Source organism: Corylus avellana, chromosome ca4 (genome assembly GCF_901000735.1).
Source record: "Corylus avellana chromosome ca4, CavTom2PMs-1.0".
NCBI lineage: Eukaryota > Viridiplantae > Streptophyta > Magnoliopsida > Fagales > Betulaceae > Corylus > Corylus avellana.
This window is the reverse complement of record NC_081544.1, coordinates 30,099,739-30,117,026: the sequence shown is the minus strand read 5'-3', so window position 1 is coordinate 30,117,026 and position 17,288 is coordinate 30,099,739. Positions and strand designations below refer to the sequence as shown.

General features: G+C 36.3%; 1 protein-coding gene across 8 annotated transcripts in view; it reads left to right on the top strand.

The window, feature by feature from the left end:
* The window catches only part of LOC132178879 (ENHANCER OF AG-4 protein 2), a 28,979-nt gene extending 11,735 nt beyond the window's left edge, over positions 1-17,244 (top strand). The window contains exons 9-15 of one of the 8 annotated variants that reach the window (XR_009439864.1): positions 8-512; positions 2,947-3,042; positions 3,592-3,683; positions 4,116-4,333; positions 13,177-13,293; positions 14,866-14,953; positions 16,953-17,244. Coding sequence is in view for 3 of the 8 variants with exons in the window: in XM_059591455.1 (XP_059447438.1) it covers positions 8-512; positions 2,947-3,042; positions 3,592-3,662 (672 nt within the window). In the remaining 5 variants the exon portion in view is untranslated. Of the gene's footprint in view, positions 1-7; positions 513-2,946; positions 3,043-3,591; positions 3,763-4,115; positions 4,442-5,601; positions 6,560-13,176; positions 13,294-14,865; positions 14,954-16,940 lie in introns of those variants that run through there. The other 7 variants (XR_009439863.1, XR_009439862.1, XR_009439865.1 and 4 more) reach the window with 7 other exon arrangements.
* Positions 17,245-17,288: the final 44 nt, after the last annotated feature.

Genomic DNA, 17,288 nt, shown 5'->3' with positions numbered 1-17,288 from the left:
GATACAGGGCAACCAACTTGTCCAAATGGCTGGTCATGGTGGTCATATTGACAATGCAACGAAAAGTGAGATGTTTCCACAGCAGTCAGTGTGTTTTGTTTCAACAGGAGTCCCCAGTTCTCGAGAACCATCCGGATTTAATTCGTCAAGGCAATTAGAATACGGACACAATGATATGTATATAAACCCACAAATTTCTCAACCCAACCAACAATTTCAACAAAGTGATACCTCCTTTACACAAAGACCTTTACACCCTGCCCCACACCACAACACATCCAGTCATTTCTCATATACAAAGCCAACAATTCAGCAACATCCTCAGCATCCATATCCCCACCCATATCCTTTACCACCCATTCCGGATGGCCAGAGGCGATTTGTTTCTGATGAACAATGGAGGATGCCCTCAAGTGAATTTAAAACAGATCATCAACGTGGTGGGTGGATAAATGGAGGGAGAACTCCAAATGGAGAGAGAACTCATTCGGGACCAACCTATGGCCAGGAAGGTACTTGTTGTTTTTTCCCTACTCCTTGTGGTTTAATCTTTATTATACTTCTTAAAAAAACTATTAGTAGGTTCTATACATATTTCCTATGTCTTTTTTTTTTTTTTGTATCTATTTGTTTGTTCATATGTGTTTATACCTGGAGTGAGATATATATCTTCCATTAGTTATGTATCTATGTTTCTTGAAAACTGGCTGCCAAAATCATATTTTTGGTGTCTCGGTAAATATAATATGATCATAAAACCTGTGGCTGTTTCCTTGATCTCTTTGCTTCTCCTAGCTAGGTGTATCTCTTATATACTTCATATGTACTTAGGTTGCGCCTTTTGCGCTTTCAATAAAATGTGATTACTTATCAAAAAAATAAAATAAAACCTGTGGCTGTTTGAGGTCAATCATCACTAAGGTCTGAACCTCTTAACAAGTTTGGAAGACTTTCTCAATGTTAGTGCTTAGTGATTGACCACAAAAAGCCACGGGTTGTCTTGTTATCAATTAGTAAGCACTAAGCACTGAACCTTAAGAATAACACATGCGGGGAATTGTCTTGAGGTCAGTATGTTATTGTTTATTATATCATGTAATATATTTGTTTTATTTAGATCGAAAAATTATACATATTTTATAACCAAATTTAATTATATAGTATTTATATCAGTTTCCATTATTTACTATTTAATGAAAACTTCACATACCTCCTTCAAACTACCACTCCATTGTCAATATCCCCTCAAACTATAAATTGAGCCCCCCCCTCCTCTCTTCCGAAACTACAAAAAATTGTCAATGTCCCTGCCAAGGCCAAAAAAAGGTCAAAAAATGACCTTAAAGTTTTTTAATAGACAAAAATACCCTTATAAATTCGAAAAAAGGGAAAAAAAAGAAGAAAAACTATGTTTTTAAAAAATAAAAAAATAAAAAAGCAGAAAACTAAAGACTAATTGTTTTTACAAAATAATTATATAAAGGGGAGGGTTTGAAGTGGTGGCCGAGCCACCCCTTTGGCCAAATGGGGGTGGGATGGCCACCCCCTGCCCGGCCAGAGCGGGTGGCTCCTAACCAAAACATGCAACTTTTGGTGCTCTCTCTGCTAGATTGGAAGACGAACCCAGCTATCCCACTTTCTTTTTTGAACTACATAATCAAAAGGATCCCTGCCGGCAGCTCACAAACTTATGGAGTTCACGGCATTATTTGAGCATTCTTCTAGATTTGTGCATTATCAGCCATTCACGGTTGCTGCAATCGTAAAGCAGCGTGTGATGAAGTAAATGGATTTTCATTTCTGCAAGAATAAACTATGTCGTGTTCTTCAGTTCACATGATTCGGCCATGGGGTGGTTCGGCCACCCTCAAATGACCGAAAAGAAATTGAGGTGTGCCCAAACCACACCTGAAACTTTTTTTTTTTTTTATAAAGAATTAACTTTTTGTTTGGAATGCTTTATGAATATGGACATTGACCATTTTTTTTGGTGGTGGGGGGAAGAATTGACTCAATCAATAGTTTGGTGGACTTTTCCCTATTATTTAACAATGTTTGATGTGTATTATATATGAACACTATGAAGCCAATGTGCTTTAGCTCAAATGGTACTTTCTCCCTTTGAGCAAGGTGGAGGGTGAGGTTTTTGGTTCATGTCCCACCGGGTGCGTGTGTAACTTACCCAAAAAAAAAAAAAGAATACTATGAGATAAATGTACTAATTTTAGGCTCTATCCTGATGCTGCAACCAAACAAGGGAGTAGGAATATCAATTTTATTTTTGGGAATACTGATTTTTTTTTATGCTGCTTACCAAACATGTCCTATGAGCTTTTGATTGGCTATGTTCTAAGTTTTGGGGGGTAAGTTGTAAAATGAAGGCTTAGAATTACTTGAGATGCACTCCCTTTGTGCGTTTGAATACTACTGTTATGCACATTAACTTGTGTGCATGTCTCTCTCTCTATCTCTCTCAACTCACACTCGCTCACTCATGGAGTGTTATTGTGCCATATTTTATTCAGCAGTTTTTTTGCTTTGTTTGAGGTTTGGGACCTTAACATTTCAGAAAAGGTCCAAGAGGTTGGTGGATGAAGAGTGTGAAGTACTTATGACTTATGAGAGTTCTATACTTCATGTGCAGTCTTAGATACCTGAGTGCATGTACACATATGTTCATTTTTCTGCATTTTGTTTATGTGCATATAGTTCACATGTTAGCCTGTTTTTTTATTAGCTCTTGTTCCACATGATTGGAAGGAAATTCTGGAAACATTTCCCTTTTGCCCTGTTTCTGCTTCTTATTGGGATGTTTTTATCATCTAGGCCCTGCCTGTCTTAAGCTAATATCTTAAGCTAATATTCTAGCTTGGATGTTAATCTGCATAGTTTGAAACACTTACATGCACATATCTACAATGCTCTTAAAGCATGTTACAATGGCAGGTTATTTTTGGCCACCCCCCGAGAGGCCACAGGCAAATAATATAGGTTTTCAGCGTCCTGCCCCTAATAATCTACCAGCTGGAGCTCCAATATCAGGTGACCTTCCCTTTCTAAAAAGCTGCCATGTTTTGTTTGGAAGCAACCTTGTGTCTATCAAAAAAGCATGGGCATACCTTGGTGTTGGGTTGTCATGCGTCCTATGGGGAGATACAGATGATACGTATTGGCGTGCCCTAAATGCATGTCAGACAGATGTTTGTATGTTTTCAACAATTTCTTGTAAAACATGTCTTGATTCTGGTCCAAACATGTTGGTATGCTTGTAATGTTTATTAAAAATCTTAGAACTGTATGTAGTATGAGAGTGAGGAAGTGAGAGATAGAGGAAAGCTGTCAAGTTTGAGTTTTGACTTCAACCCTTCATTCTTTTTATTTCTTTAATTGAATAAATTAAGATTTGTCATTGTGTATTTTTAGGATTGTTGAATAACTTAATAATTGTTCACTTTATTGCTTGAGTTGCATACCACATATGGATGCACATAACTTCCTATATCCTGTCTCAGTCTGCATGATTGCTAGACTATTTAGCAATTGAGCTTCTTTTGTAGACTAGGAATTAATTTCTGACTTCATTTTCTCCAGGTCATGGTGTATCCCAGATGTTTCCATGTAGACCAGATATTCCAGCCCTTAATTGTTGGAGACCAGCTTGATAGCCTCAATTAAGAATGTCAGTAAGTTTTCAGTACTTGGCAGCTGTTGGAATTCAGCCAAAGTGGCTTATTGTTCTCGAAATGAAGTGGAAGGTTACATGTATGAATTGTGAAAAATCTACCCCTAAATTAGATTTTGCTGCTTTTTTTTTTTTGGACAAAATCTACATTTCTGGGAATCCTTGTCATCATATTTTAAATAACTGTGGACTCTTTGTCTTGTTTCATTCTGGAGTTTAATTTCGTCATTTATACTCATAATTTTCTGTTTTACAGCTAACCAAACATTTAGGACTGCTCGCTTTGTAAATTTCTGTATTTCATTTCAATCCAGTGAGTTCATATACTCATTGGATGGCTTAGATGAACCTTTTCTCATTTATGTATTTATTTATTCATTTGGCTTGAAGGGTTGTCCATGAATGAACTAATTTTTTTGTCTCTCTCTCTCAGGTGATACTTCGTCTTCTCTGCTTTGGGCGGCAAAACTAGCAAAGAAAATTACATAGCGCCTCAGAGTAAATTCAGTTTACAGACAGTATCCAACTACCACTTGAAGGCAGTGTAAAGAACTTGTGGAGGCTCTTGGCAGGACTGTATATTGTAATTTTTCCTGACAAATGTACCCCGGGAACATTTGCTTCCAAGTGTAGGCCCATGTTTCTGACATGGTTAGTGCACTGTTTCTTAACTCTTGTAATTATTTGAGTATCTTGTACATATCAGTCAATTTCAACAACAAATTTGAGATTTGGGGAATTTAAAGTTTTCTTCATTTAGGAATTGTTTTCTGGTGATGTTCATCCATTGTGCTACATACTTATCTAACATGCTCTAATTGGATATTTTCCTCTTCCCTTGCCCCCTCATTCTCTCTCTCTCTCTCAGTTTAAGTTGCACCTAATAATATTATCAGTTTTTTTTTTTTTTTTTTTTTAACTTATATAAAAGAAAAAAAAAATCATACCTCAATAATTTTTGGATGATTGTTTTGGCAAGGTCACTGTTGGATTGCATGGTCTCCCTATATTCTTCTTGTCCACAAAACATTAAGATCAGATCATGTATAAAGTGTTTAGTCTTTTAATAATTTTAAAATAACTAATATTTGAAGGATTGATTAGTAAATGACATTCGGTTGATGTGAAATTAAACACGCTTTTTAATTACTAAGAGCACTTGTAATTCAAGGTTGGGATTTTCTAATATTAATCCAATTAAAAATTATATTGATTGTGTATCATTAGTTGTAATTTGAATCTGAGCCTTTATATATTCATATACTCTATAGTTATGTGTGTGTTTTCTAGATGGTGATAGTGGGTTGCATAGGAGCTATAAACTCCTACCACCCCAAAATTCTTCCTCTGATTGAATCCTAGACCCTCTTTCCTACTTTCTTTCAAAGTGGGGCAGGCATATGTTAGGATGTGAAGTCCAGCAGTCAACCCCAAGGGGTTGGCCTAGTGGTTGAGGCTTGTGGTCTTAGGGAGTATCACCCCGTAGATCCCAAGTTCGAGACTTGCTAGGTGCAAACTCCTCCTTGGAGCCACACCCTGGGTGTAAAAGCCAGTGATTTACCCTGATCCGTGTAGGGAAACTTCTGAAGGTGCGGTGCACTGGTTCGAGGTTTACTCTGCAGGGGTGGGTTCGAAGGGCCCTGCCTTGTTAAGGTTTTCCGTCATTAAAAAAAAAAAAAAAAAAAAAGTCCAATGGTTGGTTTTCCTGGCTATAGTTCCTCTTCGAAGCAATATATTCATGAACTTATGTTGGATAATATGCACGTTTGATCGGTTATGCTTAGCAGATGTGGTAATTGCTATTGCTCATGTATATTGTGAAATCCTTGTCACCATTTGCACCATCAGGTTAGGAAACAGAAGCACGCTTCTGCCTTACCATTGCCGGCTTAACTTTTTATTTTCTCTCATTTTTGAAGTACTGGTGAAGGTGGCTTTTAGTTTAGGAAGAAGCTGAGCAAGAGTTTCTTTGGTGAGGCCGAGGAGATAGAGAAGAATGCGATGGATGGGGCAGCTTAATGAATGTTGTTGCGAGGATTGTTGTATCTTTGGGAATTGGGATTTACTTTACAACCAAGATGCATGAATTGGTATCTGGTTACCTGGACATGTTCTTAGCCCTTTGGATTCTTGGACTGTAGGCGTGGGCACTGACCCCCTCAGGTCAGTAGTGTGATATTACCCGAGTTGACCTATGCCTTAGCAGTACTGAACTGAACTGACACCAATGGCTGTCGGTTGTTCAGTTGGTTGGTGATGAAACCCACGAAAGGAAAAGAAACAGAAAATCAATATTTTTTATGAAAACCCTACAGATTTGAACAAAATGTCAGATTTTGACTTGAGGGGGGCTGTGGTGGAGCCAATCCTTTATCTTCTAGAAAGCACAGAGTGATAGTGAAGCAAGAACTGAAAAGAAGGGAAAAGAGGAAGCCAAAGCGAGGAAGGTGATGGGGGACAAATGGACCAATGATGAGCAAAAGAAGCTGGTGGAGTTTCAGAAATTGGGGCAGGCGAAAGAACTGTGAAGGAGAAGAGAGGTGCAGCTTGTAGAGGAAAGGATTAGGATTTCTAAAAGAGGGATTTTACATTAAACCTATAAAGTTTGGATTGGGTTGGGGTCGTCAAACTAGTACCCTATACGTGACACCCAACCCGACAGGTGTTAAAACATTAAAATTGCTACCAATCCCTGCCCAACATTTGTCTGGAATTGATCTTGTCAATTCTGGGTCGGTTGAATTTTTCAGGTCTGGTCAGGCATTTGGGAATTTTTCCAACCCCTAATGCATTGTCTCACGGATCTTCTTGTATTTTTGTCGAATTTGGAACTCCTTTTCTTGTTTATGTTAATGGTGATGGTGCACTAAATTTGTGTAGATCTTACTATTCATGTTTTTCGTCGTCTTAATTTTCAGATTTTATTATTCTGGAGTGTGGTCAGATTTCTTCCCTTTGTTCTGCTTGGAAAGAATGAAATATAGGTGCATGTTTTGGCCTATCTTCTATAATGGGCATATGTAGTATATCCATGCAAAGTGAAATTCATTAAAAAGTATGCCATGTCAAAATGATAAGCTACTATGAGAATTCAAAATCAATTATTGTGGACAAAAATTGGTTTTTAATCCTCATTTGGAACATATTTGGGAAAGATAAAATGTTGCTGCTATTCTAGAATGATCCACATTGGTATCAATAAAGACTACTTGGAGTTGCTGGTGATGGGTTGAAGGGGGTTGAAAAAAACTGAAGGGCTTGTATGGAAAGACAGATTTTACAAAGACTTATGAAGTCTACTTGCCATTTGGGCTGAATTCCATTCTTCGTCTTCTGCACGTAAATAAGATGCTTTACTTTGGTGTGGTTTGCCTCGGGTTAGGGTTTGAGAGGTTGCATGTGAACCTGTAGATCATGGAGTTGTGTCCTTTTACGTTCTCCCCTTTTTTTGAGGGGGCCAGGGGGTTGGGGTAATTGACTATCAAGAAATAATGAAAGCTTGGTTGTTGTGTTCATTGTGAGTGATCTTTACTAATTTTGCAGTTGTTGGTTTTGTTGTATTGACTTATTCTTTTGTTTAAAACCTCTTGTTGGCGTTATGCTATTTTGATGGACGAATGGTGTTAATCTCCTTTTTGAAATAGACCAAACACGTGAAATTTTTTGTATATTTTCGTAGTTAGTGTTTCATTTCCCCTTTCTTTTACAATAAGCCATTGCTATACTTATATTTTTTCTCTCATGCTCCACTAAAATTTATGGCAGACAAAATTTGAAATACTTACAGCTGTTCTGTGCTTGTGATGCTCGGACAGTTTAGTTCATGAGTGTGTTATAGTTATTCTTGAAACTCTTATATTATTGACTGTTTAATTGCATTCCGAAAAATTGTTGCATTTCCTTGCAGCATATTGAATATAGACTTTGTTGGGCTACAAATAGGACCTATTAGTTGGATTGTTTATGTAAAGAGCAAGTTTTTTTTTTTCTCTTGGGGGAGGGGGGTTATAGATCTGTTTTGACGTGAAATGGATATATCCACACATCTCTAACTTGTATTTATGAGATGGTAAAATATGGCAAAAAACCTCTACCAACATTGGTTCACGTGGGAATGGGTGTGTTAGTTTATTTAGAGTGCATGTAGAATATGCATGTGGAATATCAGAAGGATAACTTGTTGGGACACCACTCAACCCATAATCCTAAACTTATGGGTTAGAGTTAATTTATCTTATTTTAACCACTCACATTTGTGAACAAATTTCCAATATAGTCTTGATTTTTCATGGTTATACATGTATACTCCAACAATCTCCTCCTTACATGCGAGTCCATCCACACATTGACTATACTCTCCCTATATTGAAGTTTTACCAATCCTATTAGTCATCTCCTAGGATCACTCTTGTTGACTTGTTTGCTTCACCACACATTGACTATACTCTCCCTATATTGAAGTTTTACCATTCCTATTGGTCATCTCCTAGGATCACTCTTGTTGACTTGTTTGCTTCATGCACCCTGGCTTTGCAAAAAGGACTCGTCTTTATGCATTATGCACTGTCCTCACTCTAACTGCGAAAGCGACTACTATCATCTATCATGTGTACACACCCTCATTGGCTATGATATCACTTGTTAAGGAGATAAATGGTTGGGGAGTCTTTAAGTGACATACTAATATAATATGTTGAGTCTATAAGTTTGGATCCAATTTTGTTATATTAACCATTCATGCTTGTGATAGTTTTCTGGTGTGGGATTTGATCTATCACACTAAGGGAAACAATGACCTCTTAGTATAGCAATTCTGCTCTTTGGGACTTTTCGAAACTTATTCCTGTTATGAGATTAAATACCAGTGAAAGGTCGGGTCGGCTCCACTATGTAGTATTGGAACCATGTTTTTGAAAAATTTCTGCTACTTCCAAGAATTATCGAGAAGCTTGTCTTATGTTATTCTATCTTCTGTAGCTCAGCAGGATTATGTTCTTAATATTTACTACTATGTGCCCTTTTTTAATGTTTCCTGCATCAGACGACTCATGCTTTTCATACAAGCGTTTCAAATTCCTACTTGGTTTGCACACTTGAATTTCATCCTAGATTGAGGAGGATGTTTCTGCCAATTGAAAGGAGTTACTATAGTACAGCTAGCTTTAATGTGGTACCAAAGGGGTGCTTAGCCCATTGACTTATGATGGAAAGAGATTGGATTTTGATGGCTATTGATGAAAGATTGGTTTATAAAAATGAAAGCAAACTTCTAAAAAGCATATGTTGGCTCCTAGCTATATTGACCTTTAGAACGATCTGGCATTCCAATGGTGGTAATCAAATATAGAATACAGATTCCTAGTGTAGCAGTTTATAGTTATTTGCTTTCATATGCTGTTCACTGTCATGAACTTAAGTTGATTTAATTTCGGCATGGGATTGTGTGCATTAATTTTTATGGTTTTATGTCTTGTACGCAATTTGTACTCAATGCCTTTCATTATTTCATTTGATTTTAGTTCCTTGATCAGCTTTTGAACATCTAATTACGTTAAGCTCAGTCTTTGGACTATTCTTGCTAGATGTTTTGAGAATTCTACTAGGACTATAGAGGAGCTGACTCATTTTTTCTTCTTTACTCTTTGCTCTTGGACGGCCGCTTGGCTAGCTCCTTTAGTAATTAGTTTTTCTGACTTCCTCTTTCATTTCTCTCATTCCTAGGCGCTCTCTTTTTATACTTCCCGTGTATATGGGTTGCGCCCCTCTGCGCTCTTGTTATATAATACTTTTACTTATCAAAAAAAAAAAGAACAGAATGAAATGGATAGACTGATTGTATTAAAAGCTCAAGTGTTATTTACTTAGTAGCGGAAACCTGAGTGGATTGGCAGATGGAAGGCTTTGCCTCTTTCTATAGGTTGTATTTATTTAGATTGAGAAGGGAAGGGGAAGACAGGTTGTGGTGGAACCCTTCCAAAAGAGGGTTGTTCGGTGTTAAATCCTTCTGCAGTGTCATGGATTGTCATGATGGTTTATGGTTCCCTTGGAAAAGTGATTGGAGGACTAAGGCTCCTTTGAGGGTGGCTTTGTTTTTTTTGTTTTGTTTTGTTTTGTTTTTGTTTTTTATTTTTTGTGGTTGGCGGGTGTAAGGAAGATACTTACTTTAGACAATCTCTGAAAGCAGCATATTATTGTGGTTGATTGGTGTATTATATGCAACAAGAATGGAGAGTCTGTGGATCACCTTCTCCTTGATTGTGAGCTTACTTGTGCTATATGTAATGTTTTCTTCAATCGGTTCGGGTTATCTTGGGTTATGCCTACACGGGTAGTCGATGTGTTTGCTTGTTGGTGGATTGCCAGCAACACATGGAGTGTTGTGTGGAAGATAGTACTATTGCGTCTTTTGTGGTGTCTTTGGAGGGAAATGAATGATAGATGTTTTGAGTATCGCGAGAGGACGTTGGCGGAGTTTATTTTTTTTTTTTTTTCACAATTTGTATTTCTGGACAGTTACTTATGTTTCTCCTTTAATGATTAGTTATCTTGAGTTTCTTGTTCTTTTTGCCATTAATTCCTAGGTGGCTTCTCTTGTATGCTCTTTGTGTACATGGGGCGTCTTATGCTTTTAATGATATTTCGTTTATTTATCAAAAACAAAATGTGGAAAGTTGAGTTATCTGCAATCACTTTTTCCATGATAAGTGGACTGTACCAGAGGAGGTCGATAGTTCCTCTAAATATCAGTGAATTTACCCAATATGTAAAGCTTTTTACTTAATGAACATGGCGATGTAAGAATTAAAACATTGTGGAGTAGAAAATTTCATAGGAGTGATGTGACTTCTTTGTCTTTTCTTGCCTTTCAGACAGCATGTTTCCTCTCAATATTCATGCAGTTTGAGCCTTCAAAGATAGAAATGTTTTACATGAGTGTGTGCTAATATCTGAGAACAAACATTTTATATCCGGCCATTTTACTGTGCCCCAAAGGATGGCATGGCTGGATAGAAATCTTGATTTAGGAGATCAAAAGCTATAGCCATGACTTCGAAGAATACATTTCAGTCCACAAATAATAGTGATTGATAATTTATTAGTTTGGTGGTACCTTTTTTTTTTTTCTTTTTTTTTTTTTTTGTTAGGGACATTTGGATAATGAATTGTTGATCCAAGCCGTAGTTGCAAGTTGCAGGTTGTATTTTATTATTATTAGAGTTTTGTTAGGTCATGGGTCTTTATGTGGGCTTTTTGCTTAGTTTAGCAGATAAATTAGGAGTTAATCCTATTGGGACATGGCTGAGATAAAAGAGTTATTCCTATCTCATGGTATACAGAAGAAATTAGAGTTGATAATTGATATTGAGTTGTTTGGTTATGGGAGGCATGCATACCTGTGTAGTATTTCCTCTTTTTTCTTCCTTTTTCTTCTCTGTTACTGTTTACTGTCATAGCTTGGGAGATTCATCTTTCCTGCAACCCTTTGATCCCAAATCTATAAATCTTTTACTTAGAGGTTAGAAAAGACAGCAGGTTTCAGATCTTCCCCCAATGTTTGTTCTAGGGTGAGACCTAAGAAAATTAGACGTAAGCGAAAGGAATTTAAACTTTCCAGGATAACATTTCCACTGGGCTTAATTAGTGTGCAACAAGTTTAGGGGTAAAAGAAAATCCCGAATCCCTGTTTTTGGTCAGTGATAAGGGTTACATTCATGTAGTTGCAAAATATTTGCGAATTTAGCCCTTATCTAGTGTAATGTAAGAAGTGCATCTAGGTGCTCTAGGACCACAAAGTACTAAGAGAAAACACTTCTTGATAATAAGGTGTTAAGTGAAGCGCAATTAAAATGCGGCTAAAGCACATGCTTTCTGTTGAAGCTCCAGGCACTAAAATTTACTCTCCTTTTTTTCTTTCTTTCTCTCTTTCTTTCTTTCTTTTTTTTTTTTTTTTTTTTTTTTTTTTTTCTCCACAATAGGGTGAGGATTATTTAGGCAATAGGAGTTATTGCCTTGGTTGGTTATTATTTTCTAATGCACAGAACTATATTTTGCTAAGCAGGAGTCCTTAGTACATAATGTTGTGTTTAATGGTTATATAATTTGATGATTGCTTTGCCTTCCTTTTATAATTTTATTCAAATTTGTTGTGTGGAGACTTCAAGAAATTTAATTTTATATATGGGCCTCCAACCTTGTGCAGTTATAAAACATCCTGGTTTCTTGAGCATTAGGCTAAATTGATCACAATTTTTTTTAACTTTTTTCTTTTTATTTTATTTTATTTTATTTTTATTTTTTTTATCATATGAATCTCTCTTGGAGATGTTTATCTATATATTTGAAAAATGTTACTTCACTTCAATCAAGTGCACATTTGCTCTTTGCAGTTAAGACTCCATGAGCACTTTGCGCTCAAGTGTATCTTGAGGTCTTATAAAGACTGTCCTTATCACCTCCTGCCTATTAAAGATTTATGTGATGTGTAGACTATGTGATCCTGTAACTTATGGGTTGAAATTGTTTTGAATATCACAATTTCTTTGTCAGAAATTTTTTCTTAAGGTTCTTTTGTGTGCAAGTGCAGTAATAATCTGGTCAGGATCTTGAGGTGGATAGAAACTGTGGTGTAAGAATTAAGGAGAATTTTGAAGCTGTTCATTTGGTTCTGTTTGCTTGTGTTTTGCTTTCTAAATTTACTGCTACACTTATCTGGATGAGGATCTTTTAGGGGAATGGGAAAGTAGTTAAATAGAAGCTTAGAACTGTCTTTGGTTCTTTTTACTTGTATTAATTATATTTTTGGCCTGATAGTGCATGGCTGCAGTTATAATACAGATGAGGATCTTGATGGGGTTATATTTAGAGTAACTCTTAAGATTTGTTAACAACTATTATAATTTTTTGATTCGAGATTTTTCTTCTCCCCTTTCCTCCTCTTTTCTTAATGATAATGCTTGAGGCTATATAGATACTGCATTGTTATTTGGGCATTTCTGTTTCATACCTGTCTTTCACATCTGAATTTTTGCCGTCAAATTCAATGTGAAGCCAACATCTTTTTTCCTTCAATTTCCAAATTGCGGACACAGTCTTCTAATCTCATTTAAGATGTGTGGGACTTTGTGGAAGGAAGCCTGGCGTTCCAGAAAGATTCTCTCTTTTGGATGCATTTGTACCTCGTGGTAGTTTAATAGGTGTTCAACTTGAAAGCTCTGTTTTTTTTAGATAGGTCATGGAATGGGACCATTGTCTATGTATAACCACCAGTATTTTACGATGCATTTATAATACTTGCTTAAATATGACCCACTGGAAGTATATGAAAAAACTACAAGAAAAAATGATTAAAAAATAAAAATAGAAACTATAATTTGAGAGTGATACTATGTTATATTATATGCTTTGTCTTTAAGTTCAGAATTTCAGTCGTTTACTTATCAAAAAAAGAATTTAAGTTCAGAATTACATGGTAACTAGACATCATATTGTTACAGGTTATGGCAAATCATTAAAATTGAAATGCCCACCATTTTTGGGGTCTTCAATTTGGTCACCCATCAACTAATATGGTTCATACAACGTGGCAGATATAACTACTGCAAAGTGTTGAGGTAAATATTTGACATTGATTTTGGCAGGATAATGTTAGTAATTATTTACTGGTCGAGTCACTTTTCTTGTAAGAGTACTTGTACCAGTGTAAAGATAGTTCTTTTATATGCTTTGAAATTGCTGATACTTTTGCTTGCAATAGCTTTTAATTTTAAAGTATTATCTGTGGTTTGCTTCTCTAACACTTCCAAGCATTTTTCTAATTTGAGTTTGATAAATTTGCTCTATAATATACGCAGAACATCACACATCATTGTTCCATCATTTTTTTTTTTTTTTGATATATATTCTTCTTTTACAAAGATATTTTTGGGTTTTTGGTTTTTAAATTTTTCTTTAAAACTGCATATTTATTGTCATTTATTTTCAAGCTTTTCATTGGAGGTCATATATCATTGACCTTTTCTCAATTTTTACGCATTGCCTCAAGTCCCTTGCACAGATAATTCTGCAGTGGACTAATAATGTTTTGGTTTTTTCTTTCTACAATTGGCTCACTTAAATATTACATCACTTAGTAATTTTATTGTGAATTTCGAAATTCCATTATGAATTTCAAGTCTTTTTGGGCATGATTTAGGAATTCATATTTTTCTAGTTTGTTTTAGAATAATAAAGTTCTAATCTCAAAATATTCTATTGATGAGACATCTTTTAACCTCTGATGATCATATGATATTTAGTGAGCATGTTAGATTTCGAGTGGTGTATGAAGGATGGTGGGTTTATTCTCTGATGAGACATGTTCTCCTTTGCAAATAAATGGTTGTTTGTCATGTGAAAAAGATCCTCGCCCCTTTGAAGATAAAACTAGAGGGTAGGGTTTAAGACGTTTATTTTCTGCGACTTCAGATAAGATGTGGTCAGTGAATACGTTTGTCAATTCCTGTCAAACTCCTTACACCCATTGATCTATATCTTGTGTCCTTGATGTATTGAGGGTTGAGTTAGCAAATATATGTATATACTGTGCTTCTACAGTTTCCACATAGGCTACTGCTAAATAGTTGTTTGTGTCAATGTTCTACACCAAAGTGCCAAATCCTATTCAGATTTCGTTTTCAGCGCTCAAATCCTTCTGCTCTGACATTCTTCACTATCAGGGGCATCTAAAACCTTATGGATTTGTTCACATTTCTCCCGACACTTCCACTAATACAAATACCACCCGCAGCCAAGGAAAGTATGATGGTGGTTTTTCTACTGTAACGAGACATGCGTTCATTATTAGTTCAGGATGTCATAAATCATGGGTAGGCGGGCAAAGGCATGGCTCGTTTTTCCGCGTCTTATCTGTGTGTTCGTTTCTTCAGTGGTTCAGAATTTTAGCCTACGGTGACGAAGGTTCAGAATTTCACAAATTAAGAATTTCTTCTTTAATCTGATGCACCAGCTTTCTACAAATCCCCATTATTCATGAGTTATAGTTACACAGACTAAATCAAGCAGCGTTTGCGTGTGTAAATATTTGTGTTGCATGTAGATGAATTCTTCTGTTTTTTCTACCTTGTCGCTCGGATTGTATAATCATTGTTATTCCTCTAATCCTTGTGAAAACCCCGCCATGTAAGGTAAATTACTATTTTTCCCCTCCAAGAATGAAAGACACTGAATTTCTCTCCCCTTTCGATCAGTTTACTGTTCTAATTCAAACGACAGGTATGTGGTTCTAATTTCTCTGGTGTCTACATATGTCAATTCTGTTAAAAAAAAGCCTGCAATCTTAATACCCCCTTCCACCAAAAAAGCAAAAGAAAAAGAAAGAAAGAATAGTAGTATTTATTTTCGTCATGCTTTTATAATATTGTTTCTGGTTGAATGGTTTTAATGTGTAGCACAAAATTTGTGAGTAACCCACCCACCATTGATTTGTTTGTCTTGTTCAGCGACAAACAATTATCAATCTTAATTTAGTAGTTTGAAATTGAGCTCTCCCTTACTCTCGAGGAATTAATGCAAAGATCACTAACACTTGGAGACGGTGTATTAAAATATGGTAATGGATATGAATGAAGTACCGGTAATAGTGTTGCTGAATTGGACATTAACGACGGATGTTCAATAATTGTTTACAGGATTAAGATCCCTTCCAATTCTCTCAATCTTAACTATTCATTTGTAATCAACGGCTATAAAATGAGTCAGCGAAAGTGCCCAAAAAAAAAAAGTCTCAATCTTGAGCATAACTTCTGTAGGGTCTTGGCACAAACTAAGGCCTTTGTGTCCTCCAATAAGAAGGCGACACATCAGCATGAAATGCTATAACAAAAATATGGTGTTTTACCTAATCTTTTTTCTAGAATACCTAAAACAAAACACTTTCTAGAATAATCTTTTTGTATTTTTCTCTAAAACCACTCCAACCACCAACTTGCCGCCAAAGACAACGTCGGAGACAATGCCGGCCGGTACAGAGAAAGCCGGAGATGACGGATATGACCCCTATAGAAAACACTAGGTAAGAATCAAGCTCCTCCTCCCTCTCTCCGGCGCCCCTCTCTCTCACTGGATTTTTGCTCTCTCGAGAAAAAAATTCTCTGTTGCCGCAAGTGAGAGAGAGGGGCGCCGGAGAGAGTTAGGAGGAGCTTGGTTCTTACCCGGCGTTTTCTATAGGGGTCGTATCCGTCATCTCTGGCTTTCTCTGTACCGGCCGGCATTGTCTCCAGCGGTAGGTTGGTGGTTGGGGTGGTTTTGGAGAAAAATATGAAAATGTTATTTTATAAGGTGTTTTGTTTTTAGGTATTATAAAAAAAAGATTAGGTGGAACACTATATTTTTGTTATAGTGTTTCACGTTGATGTGTCGCCTTCTTATTGGAGGGCACAAATGCTTTGGTTTGTGCCAAGACCCTATAAAAGTTATACTCCTTAAGATATTGGTGGTTTCCCAAAACAAGTGTTGGGGTGGGGGCGGTTGTTGACCACCCTCAAAATAGGTTTGGTAGGCAAACTACTTAACAACAATGCTAAATAGGCTATATTGTTTGAGTAATGCTTGGAAACACTTTTTTATCTAGATTTTATTAGGCTATGTTCTTTGCATTTTTGTGGGGACCACTCATTGCAGTGGTCCCTACTTCCACTTATTGTGAAAAAAAAAAAACTTTATGAAATTTAGATAAAAGTGATGCCCAAGCATTGCTCTTATTATTCTCTCTCTTTTAAACGAATGAGAAAAACAGATAAGTAAAACATCCCCGACATCAACTTTTGTTTTTATAGTGGCTTGTATTTCATGCATAAAACCAAGTGTGATCGATTGTTCAAAATGTGGTAGCTTGCATTGAATGTATGTCGAATCTCATCTACCCACATCACATCACTTTGATCAGTATAGTTTTGATCGATTCAACCTGCCTTTGATCAAATGAAATAGAATCGATTTAATCAATGCGACTTTGTCCCACTTTCTCACCAACCACGCCTATGACTTTGCCATGTGGAGATTCCACTTTGATTGAATGAACCCCGACCTCGTTCAATCGAGCTTGCACATATTTAAATTACTTAACTCATACCTAATCATTATCATGATAAAATGCATGTAAGTGTATTGCACTCTGTCTATTTACACAACAATTTATTTCTATTCTTATTATATTATTTATTGTTCGCTAATGTTATTCTTTGTATCTTTCTTACTCGAGGTGCTACATTAGAAATGAGCATAACAACCCTAAAACAGGCTTTAAGGATGGTCAAACCATTCATTTACCTCAAGGAAATGGTCAACTATTTGCAATGGAGTGATCGGCCACCCACAAATTTGGCTAGGGTTGTTTCAACCACCTCTCAAAGTAAAATTTAGTGATGATCCAATCACCCCTTTCGTAGTGGTGCTGTGTATTACAAACAAATGGTTTGGATAGAGAGAACTGCAAGATTATTACCTAATATTTGACAATGTAATAAAACTAAATCTAGTCAATGAAATAGAATGTGCTTACGATGTGTTGCATCCTAGTAAAAATTCGCAATGTCAATTGATTTTACAA